The 21,646-nt window shown below is 48.0% G+C and overlaps 1 protein-coding gene across 3 annotated transcripts in view; it reads left to right on the top strand.

Annotated features, from left to right (window-relative positions):
- The window catches only part of DPYSL4 (dihydropyrimidinase like 4), a 64,719-nt gene that overhangs the window by 29,019 nt on the left and 14,054 nt on the right, over window positions 1–21,646 (top strand). For all 3 annotated transcript variants that reach the window (XM_043988044.1, XM_043988045.1, XM_043988046.1), the window contains exons 9-12: window positions 712–868; window positions 1,495–1,636; window positions 2,650–2,820; window positions 4,650–4,829. In XM_043988044.1, the coding sequence (XP_043843979.1) occupies window positions 712–868; window positions 1,495–1,636; window positions 2,650–2,820; window positions 4,650–4,829 (650 nt within the window). The remainder of the gene's footprint in view (window positions 1–711; window positions 869–1,494; window positions 1,637–2,649; window positions 2,821–4,649; window positions 4,830–21,646) is intronic.

The raw sequence follows: 21,646 nt of genomic DNA, 5'->3' as shown, positions 1-21,646 counted from the left end.
TTATAAGTAAATAAATGAATGATTAGCTTCTCTGCCTTTATCAAAGGATGAGCTTTAGCAGATGTCTACTAGTTGACTGGAATCACTCATCATGTCTCTGGATCAAGCTTGTAATGTTTTCCCAACTCATCCATTTCTTCTTTCTGCTCAGGTGGTTTTGGTCTTTTGTAAATGTCACCCAAATACTTCCCCTTCTAGCTCCTGAATTTGGTCATAAGAGTATATGTCCTTCCTATCCAGTGCTCATTACCCTCTTCTGCTTTTTTATCTAGCCCATTTCTTCTCTTTTCAATATTATAGTCCCAGATCTCATTACAACAAGGTTCTGTGATTCCTCTGATGTCCTATTTAATGCCTTGCCTTAGGCTCTGTGGGTCATCTAGTGTGTTGGTCATATTTGGTGTGTCTGTTCATAGACATCTGAAGCTCTGGGTTTGTGATGCTTTCATCATGGTTCCCTAGAAATGATATTGGTTGAGGATAACCAGGTGGGGGTACTCTCCCTCCCTCCGTGCTAGGATGGGTCTACCTAACACCTGTTCCTGTGTTCTTTGGAACTCCTATCTCAGCTGTTTTAGATAACTCTGGTTGTGCTTGGAAGCTCAGAAAATGAAAAATCCATTCCCCACCTCCACTCCCACCTTCCTCAGGGTGCAACTCCCTTTGAAAACTTTGCAACCGATCCAAAGGGAAACTCCTGCTTCCTTTTAGGGACTGTTGTGTATGGGGAGCCCATCGCTGCTGGCCTGGGCACTGATGGCTCACACTACTGGAGTAAGAACTGGGCAAAAGCTGCAGCCTTTGTCACCTCCCCCCCAATAAGTCCAGACCCAATGACTCCTGACCATCTCTCATCTCTGCTTGCGAGGTAAGGGGCTAGGTCCTAGTGTCTTGCAGTGACTTTCCCTGTACTTTCCATGTTCACCACACATCTATGCATGCCTTCCCCCATGACCCCTTCATTGCCTCCTATGAGATTTAGAAGTACTTCTGTATGCATACTTGTGAGCTGGGGACACTCCAGACACAATGGCGGGAACTGTAGAGATGAGCATTGTCCTCGCCTCAGGTGCTGGACACTACGCCTATTCACTCAGCACATGCCAGTGCCTAGGCCATGGGGGAAATTGAATAGCCACCCCGCTTTCTTTAGGGTGGACATGGACTGCATCTAGGCCTGAATAAGTCCTTGGCTCTAAAACTCCAGAAAGGAGCTTAGCCTCATAAGCAGCATCCCCAGTGACAGACTCTCCAGGCTGTCAGTGCTGTTTGGGACATTAACTCCTCATCTTACAAATGAGGGACCCAAAGCATGGAGTTTGGGAAGGACTTTTGTAAGGTCCTTTACACAAAGAATCCTAGCAGAGCCAAGAGGTGAACTTAGAAGCCTTGTTTCTAATCAAGGGATGGGGCACAGTCCAAGTCCAAAGCGTCACTCAGAAAAGCCAAGCCTTGGGAAGGAATCCTGAATGTTTCTCATTCCTTGTCTTCTAGTGGGGATCTGCAGGCTGCTGGTAGTGCCCACTGCACCTTTACCACAGCCCAGAAAGCCGTCGGCAAAGACAACTTTACAATGATTCCAGAAGGCACTAATGGGATTGAAGAGAGGATGGCAATCATTTGGGAAAGATGTGTGGTAGGCAAAGACTCTGCCAGTCCTCCTAAGTCATGACTGAACAGCCCAGCTGATGCCTGGCATGCCTGTTTCTGATGAGCCACTGAGGGGGACTGGAGGGTCCCCAGGACCTGTGCCCAACAAGGCCATCAAGATGGTTCTGATCCAGTTGGACATCTGCCGCTGGAAGCCTGTGGGAGGGGTGCCACACATCATAGACTTGCCTTGATTGACTCATTGGTCCTGCATGTGATCTCACAGCAGACAGGACAATCTAACCAGATTGGTACCTTGTGCAGTGGGAAGCCCTGGGTTCAGGTCCTGACTCTGATACATACCAGCTATATGACCAAGGACAAATTTCTATACCTCTCAGTGCCCCCAGGCTGCCCAATGATGGGATAAGTTAGAAGTTATTAGCAAATTGGTAGAGAGAGTGTTCACACAGGGAGATTATCCACACAAACGGACTTATATGTGTGAACAAAATCAGATCAGATAAAAATTACCCACAGGAGTGAGAAAGGGAACAAAAACAAGTTTGGTTGAAATCAACCTCAGCCAAGCAATGTATTGGATGAACAATTTTGAATTAGTCATTTGCTTAACAGAATGGATTACTGACTCACTGAAGCCCGATGCTTGAAAACCAGCTGTTGGGTGGCATCTCAAACCTTACATGATGGCCACGTGTGCACCCTTTTAGTTAGAACACTCCTAGAAAAACAGAAGTCGTTGCCAGAGATGACTGCCTTCCCACAGCTTCTCCCCTGGCCGACATTTCTAGGGATGAGGCATGGTGTGGGGAGGGCAGGAAGGCTGGTCAATAATGCCTTTAAAGATGTCAGTCAGTCAAAACTAAGGTCAACACAGGCAGGGTCCCACAACCAATCTATGGCAGAGGTGCCTGTCTTTGGCATCTTGGGAAATGGTCCTATTGAAATGTGAGTTGTGGATGTTGCCACCTTGTTGTCAGCCTACCCAGACTCATTGGGCTGCTTCTTGCCCTTAGAAATTCTCTTCTTGGTTTTCAGGCCTCTGGGAAGATGGACGAGAATGATTTTGTTGCTGTGACCAGTACAAATGCAGCCAAAATTTTCAATCTATACCCTCGTAAGGGACGGGTGGCTGTGGGGTCTGATGCAGACCTTGTCATCTGGAACCCAAAGGCTACCAATGTCATCTCGGCTAAGAGCCACCATGTGGTAAGGGCCCCTCAGCCCTGCCCCTCCCCTTTACCCTGCCCCTGCCCCCCTGCCCCTTCCAACTGCACTGGCAGGAGTGGCTGAGGAGCCCACACTGCTCAGCCTGGCAGGGGATGGGCAATGCCATCCTGGGCTTGACCCCTGCTCTGTGAAACAAAGCAGAAACAAAACCACTTGTTCCCAATGCCTCTGATACCTGTAGGCAATGACTAGCTGCCTGTGCTGGTCACCAGTTGGCCCTAAGACTGCAGAAAGAATTGTAGTTCTAGTAATAGTATTGGTGGTGGTGCCAGGCACTAAACTAAGCAATTTACAATGATCTCACTTGATACTCACAAACCTTCAAGATAGAATCCATTATTATCCCCATTATACAAATGAAGAAATTGAGGCAATATAGGTGAAGTGACTAACCCATAGCCACCCAATTAGTAAGTATCTGAGGCTGAATTTGAACTCAGGTTTTCCTGACTCTAAGTCCAGTGCTCTGGGCACTGTGGCATTCCCTATCTGTCTAAAGAACCTCAATTTGAGGTAGGGTCAAGTCACTGGGCAGGTACCTTCACTGCGTAGAGCCAGGATGATGAACTACCTTGGCTTCCACAGTGGGTCTCTGGGGAACCCAGCCCCCAGCCCCTGGCTCCTCCAGCTCTCTTTCTTTCCCCCTACGCCCAACATGCAAAGTGACCTCAGCTCCTGTTTTGCACACTGTCTCTGTCTTCCTATGTCTATCTCTGTGTGTCTCTCTCTGTCTCTGTCTCTCTGTCTCTGCCTATGTCTCTCTATCACACACACACACACACACCTACCTTCTTTGGCTCATGGCTCACCTCCTATGGTCAGAGAGCATTGCCTCCTCTCTATCTCAATACTTACCCATTATCATGAACCTGGAAGTCCCACTTTAGGAGGAGCTGGGGGCACAGATGGAGAGGGGTCCCTTCAAGACCTCCCAATCTGCTCCAACCACTTTTTGCAGATGAAGAAATGGGGTCAGGGAGCAGTGAAATGATCTTGCCCAAGGTGACCTCATTCATAACTGTCTGAGGCTGAATTTGAACTTGGGTTCTGGTGCACTGCTCCCTAGGCCATGCTGCCTACTGGATAAGCACAGCTGCCCACACCAATGCTGCTGGATGTCTCCAGAGAGTCAGTACACACCACTTACCCAAGACAAAGACTCCAGCACAGGCCCCTGGCTCATCCTTGGAGGGAGCAGCTGGCATTCAGAGAGATTGGTAGGAAGCCCAACAGCTAATGAGCCTCAGCCATACCTGGCCAAGGCCATGCTCTGGTCCCCAGCAAGCAGTCAGTCATCTGACTCTAGAAGAGACCCTCAGGGAGCAGGGAGGGATGCACTGTCCCTTGCTCTCAAGGCAGCCCAGGCCCCAGCAGTAAGAGAAGCGACCCTCTCCACTGGTTTGGCTTGCCAAATGAACTTAGCTGGTGTCAATGAAGCATTTGAAAAATGCCCCACAGAGAGCAGAAGGCTCAGAGGGAGGAAGACAAGCAGGGAAGTAAGGGTGGCACAGTGGGTAGAACTCTGGACCTGGAGTCAGGAAGACTTCTCTTCCTGAGGTGAAATCTGGCCTCAGACATGTCCTGGCTGTCTGCCTTGGTCTCCCCATCTCTCAAATGAGCATCTGAAGCAGGAAATGGTAAAACCCCTCAGTATCCCTGCCTGGAAAACCCCAACAGGGACACGACTGAACAACAACAAAATCACGATGATCATCATTGTTGTTGAGTTTACTTTTTAAAAAGAAAGCTGAGGGCGATGAGAATGAGCCGGCTTCAGACTCACTATCCCTGCCCGCTTTTCTCCCCAGAACGTGGAGTACAACATCTTTGAAGGGACCGAGTGCCGAGGGGCCCCCATGGTGGTCATCAGCCAAGGAAGAATCGTGTTGGAAGATGGAAATGTGTTTGTCACTCCAGGATCAGGCCGCTTTGTCCCTCGGAAAACCTTCCCTGACTTTGTCTATAAAAGGATCAAAGCAAGAAACAGGGTAAGAGCTCTTGGTCGCTCCCTCTGGGGAGCTTGAGGCCCAGCCAGGCTTGTCCGCTGGGGCAGGGGTATGACAAATCATCAGCCCTGGATTTGTATGTGGCTGAGCTGGGAAGAGAGGGCAGGAACATCTGGTCCTACCATACACCCTTACCTCTGTCCAGATCTCCCGCCAGGCTCCCACTCTACTCCAGGCTAATCAGCCCTTGACCCTACAAAGGGCCTGAATCCTATGTGGGCCCAGAGCTGGGGACCATGGTTCAGGTGACACCGAAAGAGCTTGGGGATATAGGGTGTGGGGCCAGGGAGATAACCAGTAAGAGACTTCATTCAGAAACAAAGCACTGCCAGTCTCCCCCAAGCTGGTCTAGGCAGGTTGTGTCATGAGGTGAAGAGACCTGCTGTGATCAGCTATCTCCCAGAGCAGGTGGGCCTGTAACAGGCAGCACCGTGAAGGCCAACTCAGAGGAAAGGGGCAGGCCTGGCAGGCAGAGACAGAAGCTCTTAGCTAGAACAGTAGATAGAACCCTGACCTTGGAATCAGGAAGACCTCAAAGATAGTCACTGTGTGACCCTGGCAAAGTCCCTTTTCTTAGCTGGGCTTCCATTTCCTGCCTTGTAAAGTCAGGGGATGGCACTAGACTTCAGAAGTACCTTTCAGCACAATATGAAGGCAAGAGGATGGGTTTGGATGAGAGGCCCCCACTGGGGTCCCACAGTGGATAGCTTCATAAAGAGGACTTCATTGTGCTGGGAGGTTGGCAGATGAGGCTGCCCAGCTGGCACGTTCCCCTGAGCAGGTGCCTGGGCTGCAGGTGGGAGGCTCCTGGACTTGAAGCAGCAGCTCTGTCTTCCATAGAGGGGAGCCGTGCGTCGGGGCCCAGATCCCACAGAGCTTCTCTCTTGTGCTTTCACTGAGATTAAGGGGTAGTGATGGAGAACTTCTTGGTCAGCCTTCTAAAGGCTTTAAGAAGAAATTTCCTTTTCTTGATGCCTTTTGTGTATTTAGCAGTTATTTCCTTTTTTTCTTCTTTTTTTGCAGCAAACATTTATTTGATTTTTTCCAGTTCCATGTAAGGGCAGTTTTCAATAATCATTTTCAGAAGATTTAGAGTTCCACATTTTTCTCCCTCCCTCCCTCTCTCCCTTTCCTCCCCCCTCCACAAGACATCAACCAGGTTATATTCGTACAATCCACAAGTGCTCTTATCAGTTCTTTCTCTGGGAGTGGATAGTAAGCTTCATCATTAGTCCCTTGGGATTGTCTTGGATCATTGTACTGCTGAAAGTAGTTAAGTCATTCACAATTGCTCATCGAAAAATACTGCTGTTACTATGCACAATGTCCTCCCTGTTCTGCTCACTTCACTATACATCAGTTCATATGAGTCTTTCCAGGTTTTTCTGGGATCATCTTGTTTGTCATTTCCTATAGCACAAGACCATTCCACTACAATCATATACCACAGCTTCTTCCATCATTGCTCAATTGATGGACATTCCCTTGATTCCCAATTCTGAGCCACCACAAAGAGTTGCTATAAATATTTTTTGTACGATTTCCCCCCTTTTCTCTTTTTCACAATTACTATTGTTAACTGTTTCCCTCAATCCTATTCCCTTCCCCATGATATTTACTCTATTATCTATCTTCTTTCACCCTAGCCCTCTTCAAAAGGGATTTGCTTCTGTCTCCTCCCCCAAACTGCTCTCCCTTCTTTTGCCCCTCTTTCTTTATGCCCTTCCCCTCCTATTTTTCTGCAGGGTTAGAGAGATTACTCCACCCAATCAGTGTGTGTGTTATTCCTTCCTTGAGCCAATTCTGATGAGATTGAGGTCTTTGAGCCAATTCTGATGTATTAGCCTCATTTACTGCCCAGATTAAACAGATTACTCCACCCAATTGGTTGCCTGTGTTAATCCCTCTTTGAGCCAACTCTGATGAGATTAAGGTCTTCGAGCCTATTCTGATGAGTGTCAAGTTCATTTGCTGCCCTGCTCTTCCCCCATATCTTCCCCCACTCCATAAACTCTCTCCTGTTTCTTTCATGTGGGATTTCACCCCATGCTACCTCTGCCCTTCCCCCTCCCCCAGTGCATTCCCCTCACCCCTCAATTTTACCCTAAAGATGTCATCATGGGGCAGCTAGGTGACACAGTGGACAAAGCCATCCACCCCAGATCCAGGGGGACCCCAGCCAAAACCTGGCCTCAGACACAAGACAGTCACCCAGTGCACGACCCCAGGTATGTCCCCCAACTCCAATTTTTTATGGTTCTCTAGGGTCTTGTATTTGAAAGTCAAATTTGCCATTCAGTTCAGGTCTTTTCATCATGCATACCTGAAAGTCCTCTTTTTCATTGACATCCCATTTTTTCCTCTGAAAGATTATACTCAATTTTGCTGGGTAGGTGATTCTTGGTTGTAATCCCAATTCCTTTGCCCTCTGGAATATCATATTCCATGCCCTCTGGTCCTTTAACGTAGAAGCTGCCAGATCTTATACTATCCTGACTGGGGCTCCACAGTATTTGAATTCTTTCTTTTTGGCAGCTTGCAATATTTTCTCCTTGACCTGAGAGCTCTGGAATTTGGCTATAATATTCCTGGGAGTTTTCCTTTTGAGATCTCTTTCAGGAGGTGATCAGTGGATTCTTTCAATTTCTATTTTACCTTCTGCTTCTAGAATATCAGGGAAATTCCCCCCAATAATTTCCTGGAAGATGATGTCTAAGCTCTTTTCCTTAATCCTGATTTTCAGGTAGATCAATAATTTTCAAATTATCTCTCCTGGACCTATTTTCCAGGTCAGCAGTTTTTCCTAGAAGATATTTCACATTTTCATCTATTTTTTTATTCACTTGGATTTGCTTTATTGTGTCTTGGTTTTTCATAAAGTTGCTAGCTGCCATTTGTTCAATCCTAATTCATTTTTTTTTGAGTGGCAATGAGTGTTAAGTGATTTGCCCAGGGTCACATAGTAAGTGTCAAGTGTCTGAGGCCGGATTTGAACTCAGGTCCTCCTGAATCCAGGTCCAGTGCTCTATCCACTGTGCCACCTAGCTGCCCTTCAATCCTAATTCTTAAGCAATTGTTTTCACTAGAGAACTTTTCCATTTGGTTTTTCAAGCTGTTGACTTTTTTCTCGTCTTTCCTGCATAACCCTCATTTCTCTTTCCATTTTTTCCTCTACTTCTCTAACTTAATCTTCAAAGTCCTCTTTGAGCAGCTAGGTGGTGCAGTGGATAGAGCACTGGCCCTGGAGTCAGGAGGACCTGAGTTCAAATCCAACCTCAGATACTTGACACTAGCTGTGTGACCCTGGGAAAGTCACTTAACCCCAATTGCCTCACCAAAAAAAGTCCTTTTTGAGTGCTTCTATGGGCTGAGACCAATTCCTATTTTTCTTGGAAGCTTTAGATATAGGGGCCCTGATGTTGACATCTTCCTCTGATGGTGCACCTCGATCTTGTCAATAAACTTTCTATGGTCCTCATCTTTCTCTGTCTGCTCATCTTCCCTTTCTTTTACTTTACTTTTAGTTCCTTAAAATGGAGCACTGTTTCCAGGCTGCACTACCCCAAATTTCAGGAGGTCCCAGGTGGTATGATTTAAGGAGGATCAGGTTCTTCACTCACCTGGCCTGTTCCCTGGTCTGTAGATGACCCCAGACCAACTTGCTAATCAACCAGCTTTGTGTGTTGTGGTTGTTAGCTCCGATGAGCCTGTGGCCCTCCCCGACCTGGGCCACTGCTACTCAACCCTACCTCCTGGTTCCCAGCAGGGGTGAAAAATCCAAGTTTCACCTCACCACCAGCAGAGACCCCGGTAATCTCTCCCCCTGCCACGGGCTCAGCTATCTCACCAGACTGTGAGCTTAGTTCCAGACTACACTGGTACTGCAACTAATTCGGAGGCTCTGGGGGTCTCTTTCTCTGGCAAGGCCTTTCTGGGACTGGATCTGTGTCAGGGTGACTGTGGGGTTGGGCTCCACTCCTGTCTCAGAACGGCAGCTCCCTCCTTCCGACCTTCCAAGCCATCCGTGGTTGGAAAATTATCTCAGCACATTCTTCTGTGGATTTTATTGCTCCAGGAATTGTCCTATGGCATTATTTGGAAGTGTTTTGGAGCGATCATGTCATGAGTTCGAGAGCTTACTGCCTTTCCTCCATCATCTTAGCTCTGCCCTGGAAGTCCTCATTTAGCAGTTATTTTCAGTGGGTACCTGCAGGCTGGGAGAGCCCCAGAGCAGAGAGCCTTGGACCTGGATCAGGGAGACCAGAGTTCAAATTTGGCCTTAGACACTTGCGACCCTGGGCAAGTAATCTCACTGCTCTCTGCCTTAGTATCCTCATGTGCAAAATGGGGATGATAAGGGTCCCTCCCTCTTAAGGTGTCCATGACCATTAGAGCAGATAACCATAAAGCATTTCACAAATGTCCTGGCAAATAAGAATGTGTTACATAAATATTTGCTATTATTGGGAGCAACAGAGAAATTGTGTATAGCAGCCAAGGTGACCTTTGTCACCCATGAGGCCCCCATCTCTCCAAGGGAAGGAGGGGGCGCTTCCTTGTCTCTTCCCCAAGGCCAGGAGGGTCCTATTTCAGTGTCCTTTTCAGTGATTTTCTTGTAATTTTATCCATGGCAAAAACAAACATTAATATTCTCTCTTCAAATATGAAGAGCTTAACAGCCCTTAATGGCTGAGGAATGAGCCTCCCAGAAAGCTAAGAGGTTGGATGATGACAAAGCTGGAACTGTACTACATAGACCATATCTCTGGTCCCCCCCCCCCACACACACACACCTGCCCAGAAAAGGCCACTGGGACTGGGGTCATGGCAGGTATGCTGCTCATGAGTGATGATTGGCTCACTCTTTCCCAGACTGTGTGCCCTCTCTAGCTAGAGATGTCACCAATAGTTCCAGCTCCACCTCAGTGAGTCTCTGTTGCTCAGGTCTTCAGGTTGTTCTGCAGTTGGGGCTAGGCTGGATGTGCCTCACTTGGCCATGAACTGTGTCTCCCTCCTTTTGTGGGGCTCTTGTCTCCACGGTTTCCCAGAGGCTCTTTCTATATCGCCCTACATCTTCCAGTGTTCTGCCTTTCCCTCCCATTTTAAGAGACAAACTATTTCTCCTTATGACTCTCCCTTCAAGCCTTGCAACAGCTGGAATGTGAGAAATGTCTCCTGGACTCCAGGGTCTTTAGCAGAAAGGGATGGTGTTTGTGAGTATGGAGAGGCATATGTGTACTCTCACATGTGTGCTTAAGTGTGTGGGTGTGCTCTCACACAGCAGGTGTACCCAGTGTGTTCTTGTAACCTCACTTCTTCCTAAACACAAGAGGTCTTTAATAGCCTTGAGAACAGCCACAAATAACAGCACCAGCATTCTACAAAATAAAATGGAAAAGCATTTATTAAACACTTACTGTGTACCGAGCACAATGTTGAGCACAGGAGAGTCAAGAGGGAAAGCAAGGCAGCCCTGCTCTCAAGGAGCTCCCATTAGAACTGGGGAGATGACCCACGAGAGGGTTCAGCTGCAGTGCAGCTGGCAAGGCCTTGGTGGTCTTTAGAGTTCACAGGATTCCTCATCATAGAGTACTAGGTAAGATAGTAGATCTGGGGCTAATGAAGGGAAGGAGCTCAGGGGCAGATGGAAGGGAAGCAGTAACAAGGAGGATGGCATTGTAATGATTGGAATAACGCCACCTGCTGGAGACTTACTGTAGAAGAGTTCCGCCCATGAAGTGAAGGTCTTTGAGGGCAAGACCAGGAGTCTTTTCTTTGGCGTCAGGAAGTGACGTTGGCTAGTGGGAGGAAGAAGGAAGAGACTGGTGCTCTGTCTTGCGCTCTTTCCTTTGGACTCCAGTGGAGAAGGGAGCTAGAAATGTGCTCTCCCTTTAATAGATAGGAATCTAGGCCTTTTCTTCTCTCTTTACCAAATTCTTATTCAATAAATGCTTAAAAGTCTAACTCTTGCTAAAGCTTATAATTTATTGGCAACCACTCATTAGATATTTTAGACAGTTTAGCTAGAATTTTAGCCCTTAACAGCATCAAGTGCACATCAAGCAGCACATCAAATGGCAATGGCACAGGGGGTCCTGAGGGCATAGGGGCAGAGTTGAAGGTAGGACTCAGTGGTTCACAGGATTGTAATTGAGAACTCCCTGCTCTTCCATGCAGCATGAGCAGAATGTGGTCAGATCCCCCATTTAAGCCTCTGGCTGTAGCCTTCCCTTCCCCATCTCTCCACCTGCCTCTGTCCACACCAGCCTCATGGGTCCAAATCTGAAAAATCTCAGCTCGAGTGAGTACAGGCCATGTAGTTCCATTTTTCCAACCCTCCCTCATCATGGCCATTGAGCGCCATCATATGTGTATACTTTCCCCTCTCCCTTACCATTGTCATTACCTTAATTGAAATGAAGGTAAAATGAGGCAACAAAGTTCTGAGTACACTCAGTTTATTGGTAAGGCTAACAGTTGCCAATAAAAAAGGTCTTTGGGGGGCAGCTAGGTGGTGCAGTGGATAAAGCACCGGCCCTGGATTCAGGAGGACCTGCGTTCAAATCTGCCTCAGACACTTGACACTTACTAGCTGTGTGACCTTGGGCAAGTCACTTAACCCTCATTGCCCAGCCAAAAGAAAAGAAAAGGTCTTTGGATCCTCAACAAGCTAAAAGACCCTGAATGGGATTTGATGGATTATTTTATGGACAAAAAGATGAGCAACCCAAAACCAGAAGGCAGCATCACAGATGGGGAAAACAATATGAAGCATCAGGCTAGCAACGCTTCCATCTTGTGCATCACCTACAAGGCCGCTTAGTGGTACAGTGACAATGGACCAGCCTTCCTTGAAGGACACTTAGTGGTATAGAGATAACAGGTTTCTTTTAGTTAAAGTGATTTATGGGGAAACTGAACTTTTAAACTTAACTCAGAGAGGAAGACTGAACTTCTGAACTTAGTTCAGATATAAATGACTTAGTGACTTAGGCAGTTATACAAAATCTCAGGGAGATGCAAAATAAATCAATCGCAAGATAGAATCAATATAATCAATTGGACTCACTTTCTATCTAGAGTAAGACACTGAGAAAAAAATGAACTCTTCTCTTTCAAAACTGTGGGGTGGTTCTGGTTTCTCCAAAACTGTGCAAGTGGTGGGAAAGTTTGATGATTCTCCCATGATCTCCAGGTAGAGTTAGGGCCATTGACTTTGGGGTTTCTCATTGGCTTGACCACTGAGAGGATTATCCTTTGGCTTTGGCAACTCAAGATTCTAAAAACAGAGAACACAGGGGATCATTGCTGCTTAGGGCTCTGGGTTGAGAATGAGGAATGCTGGGATTGGAAGCCAGATCCCTGGCTCTTGCCCCATAGGGTTCCAGCCTGTGGGGGGAGCTGTCACAGCCTCTCCAGGGTCTAGCTTTAATATCTGCTTAGGACCAGAGAATTTATTTGGGGCCACTCAGCTGGAAGCCCTGGAACATCCCATGAGACACTTCATTCTAAGTTGATATTAAACTATTCATGACTGGGTCTGGCCAGCCATTAGTGACATTCAATTAGTAGTACTTATCTTCTGACCCACATAGCTTCATCTTGTCTACAAGAAAAAGCATGACTTTGTCAAGTGTTTTGCTAGAACCTACACAAACTATCTGCACTACTCCTCTCATCTGCCATCTTAGTAACCCTGTGCAAAAACAAAACAAAATTAAAAAAAAACTTGAATCTGGCCTAACCTGTTTTTAATGAAGCTATGCTGACTCTTTGTCATCACTGCTTTCTTTTCTGTATGTTCACTGACTGTCCCCTCTAATCATATGCTCTCCAAGTTTGCCAGAAATTGTGGTCCAGCTCCCTGGCCTCTAGTCTATGAGTTCTCTTCTCTTCCCTTTTTGGAAACCAGGACAATATTTTCCCCTTTCCAGTCCTGCAACTGCTTCTTGTAATCTTTCAAAGATCCCTGACACTCTCAGCAGTCACATCTGTTGGTTCTCTCAGTGTCTTAGGATGTGGTCCTGTGGATCCTGGGGAATGGAGCTCATCAAGGACATCCATCTAGGTGCTGTCTTACTGTCTCCTTACTTATCTTTGGTTTCAATTCACTAGTCATTTTCTTCAACTTCCTCCAATCCCCAAACCTTCTCCTTGGCAGAGAAACCAGAAACAAAAGAAGAATTAAGCTTCTCAGCTTTCCCTCCGTTGTCCATCATCATTGCTGTCCGTGCTGAGAGGTGACCTGACTCTATCCTCCTTCCCTTTGCCCAGAAACCACTTGTTACTATGCCTTGGCTTCCTGGCCAGCCTAAACTCACTCTCAGCCTTAGCATTCCTGACATGAGTCTTCAAGGACTGTGTCACAAGTACGAGTTTGTTCTCTCTTATGTTCCCTCATTCCCATCTTCTTTTCATCTTAGGTGGCTGAATAGCTCCCTGTGCATCCCCCTGTCTCTCTTCAGCATTATTCCTCTTTGTTTCTTCACAGTTTCATTCTTAAGAGCTTACTATTCCTCCTGTGGCTTCCCTGATAGAATTTTAGGCAATGGACTTTTGTCTGTCCTTTCTTTGAACCCAGTGACATCTGTTCCATTAATAAATAGGCTACATACATGGCAGACTATTCTCAGATTTCCTTTCCTGGTTTACCAGATGTTCTCAGAAGGAGTAATGGTTACTTTTCCCTGGAGTTCCCATAGTTCCCATCTTAGTGACCATTTCCTCCTGGTGGGTGTGAATGTGATCTAGGATGTCAAGTTTTTTCTCCACCTTTTAGAGGGTGGAATTGGCATTTGGGTCAAACTTATCATCTGTTTCTAGAACTTCTCACCTACTTACTATTTCTGTCCGCATTATCTGCATTACACAACAGTAAAGATCTCACTACCCTAACTTCTCTCCAAAGGGTCTTTATTCTACTCTGCCACTCAGGATTCCTGCACTTTCTTGCCTAATTTTATCTTCACTACCCACTTTTCCCCACTGCCCTCTCCTGTGCTTGTGTATAATGTATTTCCTTCCTGACTCACGTGCACACTGTCATTCTTACCCCAAAATTCATTGACTTGACACCTTTAAGGTAAAATCTGTATCCCGCCATGAAGATGGCTTGTTTATCCCATTGCTGGTTGCAAATCTTGATGCATTTGTTTTTAGACAGCTGGGATGACTGGTTATTTTGCTGTCTACTTTGGGACATCGAATCTCCTGTGAAGTTCTTGGTGACTCTAATGCAGTTTTTCTTCCTACTTTGCAGCTGGTGAGCTTAAGTGTCAAGCAAAGATTTTTCACTGGAGCTCAGCATTTGTCCAGGGCTTTGTTCTTCTAGAGACCTGGGCTGTGCCTTACCTAGGGAGGAGTTGCTGTCACTGTTTTCAATGACAGTGAACACAGTGACCTTCCAGTTGTAGAGTTTAAGAGACTCTCATGGAGGAAAGAGCCAGCCTCTCTGGGGTGCTTGCTCAAGAACCAGCTGCTCAAGAACAAGCTGCTCAAGAACCAGCTCCCTTTTCCCTGCCCCCCCCCAGTTTTAGCACTCTGACTTTGGAGGTCCCCTCTTGGGTCTATCAGGCAGGTGCTCATTCCTATAGGAATGAATTAACTCTGGATCTTTCCACCTGCCCAGGTTCTTCCTATCCTTCAATTATGCAGTTGTTTTCTCCTTGTCAGTTTAGATGCTAACTGGCTCAGTGCAATATAAGACCCTCAAAGTCATGGACAGACTGTTTTCTTCCTCTTTGCATCCCCACCACCTAGCAAAATGTTTTGCCAAAAGGAAATGTATGATCAATACTTGATAAATTGCATTGAGCTCAAGCAGCCTACATAACACTTATCATAGCCTTGAGGTCTTTAAAGACTCCTTTTAGTTGAATCTGAATTTTAGCTATCTAGAAATGGGTCTCTCAGTTGTGGCAGTGAAGATGTGTAACTGTTCCTGCAATTATATTTCACCTCAGGATCCATTAATCATGTTGGAGTGTGACTATATATATGACTCCTTTGGGGGACATTGGACCAGGGACAGTGACAATTGAAAGACACTCCTTGAATGTGGTTTTGTACCTATCTTTGGCAGCTCATGATGGTTCTTGGTATCACCCACCCCATATATATATATATATATATATATATATATATATATATATATATATATATATATATATATATATAAAATGTATGCATATTACTTTGTTCTTTCCTAGTCTTTGAATCTACCACCCTCTCTTCTGTTTCTCCCCTCTCCCTCTCTGCCTTTAATGTAAGCCAGCAAACAGGTCATAGATCCTAGGAGTTAACTCCAAGTTAAATGTTGAGGTAGACATGGCTTATCTTTGGCACCAACCCATCCTCCTTTCTGGGTTCCCTTTCCACCTCCTAGGACAACTTATCCCCAATCCTAGGGACGTCAGTGACCTCCACCTATTCTTTGCTGATCCAGAGCTGGCATTTCTCCCACTCTAACCAAGCTAGCCCTTGTGCCTAGTCTTCTTCTGTGCTTCTGAACCCTTGATCCCATTTATGATCCAGATTTATCTCAGAGCTTTCTGTGAGCTGGTACTCAACTTCTAGATGAGCAAGGCTGATCCCAATGAGTGTTAGAAGCATCTGGTCTTCATACTGAGGTGTCACCTTTCCAGGAATGGATATTCTTACCAATCCAAGTCAATTGCTGCTGTGTCTCCTCAGCTACTCTCATATTTTCTTCCCATGTCCTTTTGTACTAACAGTGGGTGCCAAAAATGCCAGAAAAGCATAAGCTCTGACTGACAGGGTCCACCCAAGTGGGTGGGCATCAACCATGGCCCCAAACCCTGACAATCTGCTGTCCAAAGATGGGACCAGCCAAGTCCACAGTCTGGGCAGGGATAGGTTGCTCAGCAGTGCTCAATTCTTTGACCTAGGCTCTTAGGTGTTCCAAGAAAGCAAAGTGTGGCAATTATTTCTTGTGAGGGCCTTCAGGGAGAGGTCTTTGTGAGGGCTAGGTTTCTGATGTCAACTGATGTGAAATGGAGCTAGGACAAGTCCCCTAGACAGTGGCCCTATTGAATTCCACCTGTGTGGTTACCATGGCCTGGGAGACCCTGCACTTTAGAGAATCCTAATGTCTGGTCAAGAACAGGGAAGCCAGCCAAATGCCTATGATTTAGAACGTGGGTTAAAGAGTAGCTTGTGTGCCTCTTTGCAGAAATTGGCAATGGAGTCTCAAGGGAAGCAGACCTTCATGTAGGGAGATAGTGTGTGTCTTGGCCAGTCTTCCATTTGTGAAGGCTGAACCCTGCCCTGCCTGAACTCCAGAACTCGATTTACCGAGGACTCACAGTGACAAGAAAGTGACTGAGAAAATGAACCTGACGTGTGAGACCTCCCAACGAGGGGGGAGAACAGAGCAGGAATAATCCTCTTGAACTGTAGGAATCCAGACCCTCCACAGTGAATGAGAGGGCCCCAAAAGGTATCTGCTGTCTGCTGGGGCACTCTTTACCTGGGCATCATTTAAGGAATAGCTGGAGGCAGTTTATAAGGTGGAGAAGGATTCCTCCCTTGGCAATATGATACTGGAGGATCAGAGGGAATAGAAAAGCCATGACTGTCCTCTGGGCCCCCACGTCACCCTGTCCTGTTCTGCATCACTGAAGGGTAGAGGTACCAAAGCTGAAGAGCAATGAGGAGTATGGAGAGGAGCCAGGGCCAGCCCCAGCCCCTCGGCCCCAGCCCTGGAACCAATCCCAGCCCCTCAGTCCCTCAGCCCCGGCCCCTTGGTCCCTTGGCACCAGCCTTGGCACCTGCCCCAGCCCCAGGCCCCCAGCCCTGGAACCAGTCCCAGCCCCTCAGCCCCTTAGCCCCAGCCCTGGCACCAGCGCCAGCCCCTTGGCCCCAGCCCCTCAGCCCCAGTCTCTCGGCCCCAGTCTCTCGGCCCCAGTCCCTTGGCCCCAGCCCCGGCCCCTCGTCCCCTCAGCCCCTCAACCCCAGCCCTGGCACCAGCCCCAGCCCCTTGGCCCCTCAGTGCTAGCCCCTCAGGCCCTAGGCCCTGGCCCTGGCACCAGTCCCTCAGTGCCAGCCCCTCAGCCCCTAGGCCCCGGCCCTGGCACCAGCCCCTCAGCCCCAGTCCCTCAGCCATAGCCCCAGCCCCGGCCCCTCAGCCCCGGCCCCTCGACTCCTGGCATCCATGAGCCCAGTGCTGCCTCTCTAAGGCCACCAGGAGAGTGCTCTGTCTTCAGCGCCTTGTGAACAACCCAAGCTGTTGCAGAGGTGGTTGCCCCAAGCTGGCCAGGCCCCCTCAGGTTCTATCTGGTCCCTATTCCCGAGGCCCTCTGGAAGAAAAGTGGAGACCCAGCTGCACTTCAGCTTTCCAGCTTTCTCCTCTGTCTTAGACCATAATTACCTGAAGGGAGGAGGGTGAGCCTTGTTGCCCCTTGCCCTTTCCCCTCAGACAAACGTGCCAGGAGTAGCAGGCCTCTGGAAAGGCTCCCATTCCCCTAGCTGGGGAGGATAAAAAGTACAAGAGTCACCTGTCTGCTGGCCTTGGAGAGGAGAAGCTGCTCAGGTCAAGCTTGGCTGATGTAAGGAAAACCTTCCCAACCCTCTGAGCCATGCTAAAGTGGGGGCAGGGGAGGGGACACTCAGCGGGGCCCAGGTTGGCCCAGGTGGCCTCTGAGGTGCCTTCCAACTCTGCAATTCTGTGATTCTGGGGCCTGATTTGGAAACAATTGCTTCATTTTGGGGAAGAAACTGCCCAGAGGGATTAGACCTCAGGCATCTGCAGGAGAGTGCCTTATGCTACCATGTCCTAATGGCAAGGCAAAGATATCCTAGGGCCCTAAGGGCAAGAGCCCCCTGTCCCAGCTCCTTGGACTGGAGAAGAAAGAGTTCTCTGACTCCGAGGAAGCTTGTGACCCACCTCCCCCAGCCAGCCCCTGCCTGTCCCACATCTTCAGATTTCCCCACTTGGCTTGAGAGCAGTGCCATTCTTGCTACCCAGGCTCACACCATTGGAGTCACCCTTGCCTCGTCCTCCTCCATCACCCCATATCCAATCAGTTGCCAAATCCTTTCAATACATCTTCCATCACACCTCCCACATCTTCCCTCCATTCTATGTCTCTACCACCTCAGATCAGGCCTTCACCAGCTCTTTCCTGGACTTTTGCAAGAGCCTCCTGTCTCTGATCTGTCTTCTACACAGCTGCCAAAATAGTCTTCCTAAAGCACTGGTCTGACCATGTCACCCCAGAATTCTACAATTGGGAGTGCTTCCCAGCAGAAAATACAAATTCCCTCACCTGGTGTTCAGAACCCTTTAACTGGCTGACCCCAAATGCCCTTTCTGTCCCTCCCTTCATATACTCTGATCTGGCCAAAGTGGCTGACTTGTCACTCCCCAGATGTGCCACTCCATCTCCCCAGAGTGCTCCCTCAGGCACTCGCTTCTCCCCACAGCTTGGGAGACTTGCAGCTCCCTGGCTTCCTCCCCCACCCCCAACACACTCAGCAAAGACTTTCCCCATCCTCAGATTTGTCATTGATCTCTCTTCCTCCTCCAAGCCTTTTGGACTTCATTTTCCAGGAGTGTGTTGTCTCCCCCGAGGATGGTATCAGTTTCCTGAAGGTATGACTGTGGTTGGGTTGGTTTTTGTATCTGCTCTCAGCCAATAGCATAGTCATTGTTGATCCCTAATAAGCTAACATCTCTGAGAGAAACTGAAGTAACTGCAGCTCTCTAGGGGTAGGGAGGGAACCTTTCACCTTTTCTTCCACTACCATGATCCCATTTTTGCTCCAGGGAGTAAATACTTGGGGGTGAGGAGATGGGGGAGAAGGAGGAGATAAGGAAGGTAGGGCAGCCCACCTAAGAGCCTAACTTTAATTCAAATGCTTTCTCTTCAAAGGAGATTTTATATGGAACTCTGATCACATCATTAATCCTTGGTGGGGGAAGGAACACATATTTGATTGAGTAACAGAATATAATTCAGCTAGCATTTCACTTCCTGATACCCTCTGCTGGGGAGTTGACTGAAAGCCATTTGTAAAGTCTTGCCTCCCTACTCCCCTGACTGTTTTGCCTGGGACACTGACTGATAGTCCTCATCAGGGCTCAGCATGGTCCATCTTTACCACAGTTACCTCAAAATATCAGATTTCCATTAGGAAGAATGGGGTGAAGATTAGTCTAGAAAAGAATGGAATGTCTATTACATACTCTTCCCTTCCCCCTACTGATTTATTTTCCCCTCCATCCCTTTCCCCCACTTTTCCACATGTACTTTGCCTGGATCTTCAGCATTTACTTCAGCACCAAGGTTGAACTTAGGTCAGTTTTCTCTTGGGGACAATCCCATTTCCCTTTCTCTGTCCCTCTTCCATTTTCTAAAAAGTCCTCTTCTATTCCACCTCCTTCAGGCCTCAAGTGCCCAGTACCCTACCCTTGGCATGTTTTTGATCATCCAAAGTCCACATTGTAAAGCCCGTTTCAGCTTGCCCTCAGTGATGATGGTTCCCCATACTGCAGAATTCTCCTACCCTTCCTCATCAAAATTGATCACTGAGAAACCGATCTTCTAGTTTATCACCCTCTTCTAGCCAAGCAAGATTAGGAGCTAAGTGGATGGTATTTTGACTACTCACTAATTATGTTCATGACTAAGATTCCCATTTAAGCCTTCAAGAAATAAAGGTTCTTCTTCATTCAAATGAGTCTCCAATGGCTTGGAGAAAAGAACCCCCTGACAAGAAGATTCAGGGAGAACAAGAGAACTCTCTCCTGGGGAAGAAGAAATTGATTTTGTACTGATTTAGCCCAAAGGGCAGGGGAAGGACCAGTGCATGGATGAAGGCTGCAAAGAGGGTCAACTGGGCTCAGTATCAAGGGGATGTTCCTGCCAATGATAGCTGTCACTAAGAGTGGGATACTGGGCTCCCCCTGAGATCTTTAGGTAAAGGATAGGTGACTACTTGTCAAGGATATTGTAGAGAGAAGTCATTACATGCTACAATAGGACCAAAGGCCTCTGAGGTCCACTTCCAGCTGAGTTTCAGTGATTCAGAAATTGATTTTCAGTCACTACTCTTGGGTGTTCCTGGGCTCTGAGATCTCAAGATACCCTGGACAGAGGAGTCAAAGTCCTGCCTGGTTCCCCTCCCCCAGAGTGAAGAAGTAGGCCCAAGCCCATGCCCAGATCATTTGCTGCCCAAGGGCAGGCTGGCCAAATCCTTAGAGGTGAGAAGCAGCAGCAAACTGGACTCTTGGTGGTCAATTATTTGGCCATGACAACATCCTAAGAAAGGGGCACACTGGAATAATTTCCTCCAATCAATTACTCAACAAGCACTTATTAAGCACCTACTATATTCCAGGCACTCTATTAACATGATAAGGTTAGAAACACAAAAATCCCCTGACTGCAGAGATTTTCCATCCAACCAGAGGGCCATTTGTTTGGATGAGGCCCTCCCAGGTTGGGGATACAGGCTTTTCTGGTCTCCATCTGGGCTCAGGGGACTGCCTGTCTGGGGATGGGCTGGGAGCACCTGTGCAGGTGTTGGGAAGGGGACCCAGGTGACAAGCAAACAGAGAGCCCAACAGGGAGTACCTTGGACAGCGACACAGTGTCCTAGAGTTCTTGCCCAGCAGGGGGAGCGTCAGGTAAGCGGAGCACAGTATGGAACCACCTCATGTGTTGGCAAGTTTTCATCCTGAAGCCACAAAGAAAGGCTCCTTGGTGTGGTTTCTTTCAAGGTTGTCTTGCACTTTATTACAGCCCTGGTCTTAGGGTGAGGCCTTGGGCATGGGCCCAGCAGAGAGCCTGGGATAGGGAAGGTCTGGCTTTGGTCTCCTGCCCTGACCTTTCTGTGTTTCTTTCCTCCACCTCCCAGGCCCCCTCCCAAGCCCTAACTGTCTCCCCATTCCCAGCCTGCTCTCTCCTCGGGGTGCCCACCACACAGGCGTCTCACCCTCTCCCCATCTGGTTAGCTTGTGTTCTTTAAGGCTGCTCTCATCTGAGTGCTGGGAAAGAGATGTTCTGATTTCACACCAAGGTGTGAAGGGCAAACACTCTCCTCAGGCTCTTTTAGGAAGGATTTTCTTTTTCAACGAAGCCAGCAGGCTGAACAACCATTAACTCTTCTCATGCCATCTTCAGACGTATCCTTGGGATGTGGCCTTGGGTTCCCAAAGACCAGGCCAGGGAAGGGAAAGCCCTGGCTGTTCTTGCTCACCAAGTTGGAATGACCTTGAAGCTGATCTTGGAGCCAGACAACCCACTCTCTGAGGACCACAGTGGCTGTGCCAGGTGGGACTCCCAGGAGCAAGATGGTGACTTCTTGTGCCACAGCCACTCAGTGTTCTCAGGCAGAAAAATGTGGGCATGCTCCTGCCTGACAGCCAACCTATGGAGTCCTAAGAGTATTAACTTCTAAGGCTAAGCCTGAAGCTGGGAGGGGCTAGGACCTCTGCCCTGGGGTGTGCCCCTAGTGGGGCCAGACTATGAGATGACCCTTTGCTGGGCCCCCTGGGCATGGGGAGGGTGAAGCTTTGCTGTCTGATCAGAAGCTGAGAACTTCCTAGTGACCAGCCATCTGGGGCTGCCCTAGACAAAAGTATCTGTGGGAGAAAAAGGGCATCCCACAAAGACCAAGCTTCAGGAACAAATAGCCTGTTTACAATTTCAGGGAAGGAATTTGACAGGATCTCGAGACCCATGAAAATGGTTAACTTAAAAATGCTCAAGAAAGGGCTCTAAGATAACTGAGCAGGAGGCCTGGAGTGTATGGGGGGGTGGCCAGGTGGGCCTTCA

The sequence above is a fragment of the Dromiciops gliroides genome, chromosome 2, assembly GCF_019393635.1.
Source record: "Dromiciops gliroides isolate mDroGli1 chromosome 2, mDroGli1.pri, whole genome shotgun sequence".
Classification (NCBI taxonomy): Eukaryota; Metazoa; Chordata; class Mammalia; order Microbiotheria; family Microbiotheriidae; genus Dromiciops; species Dromiciops gliroides.
This window is presented reverse-complemented; position numbering and strand designations above follow the sequence as displayed.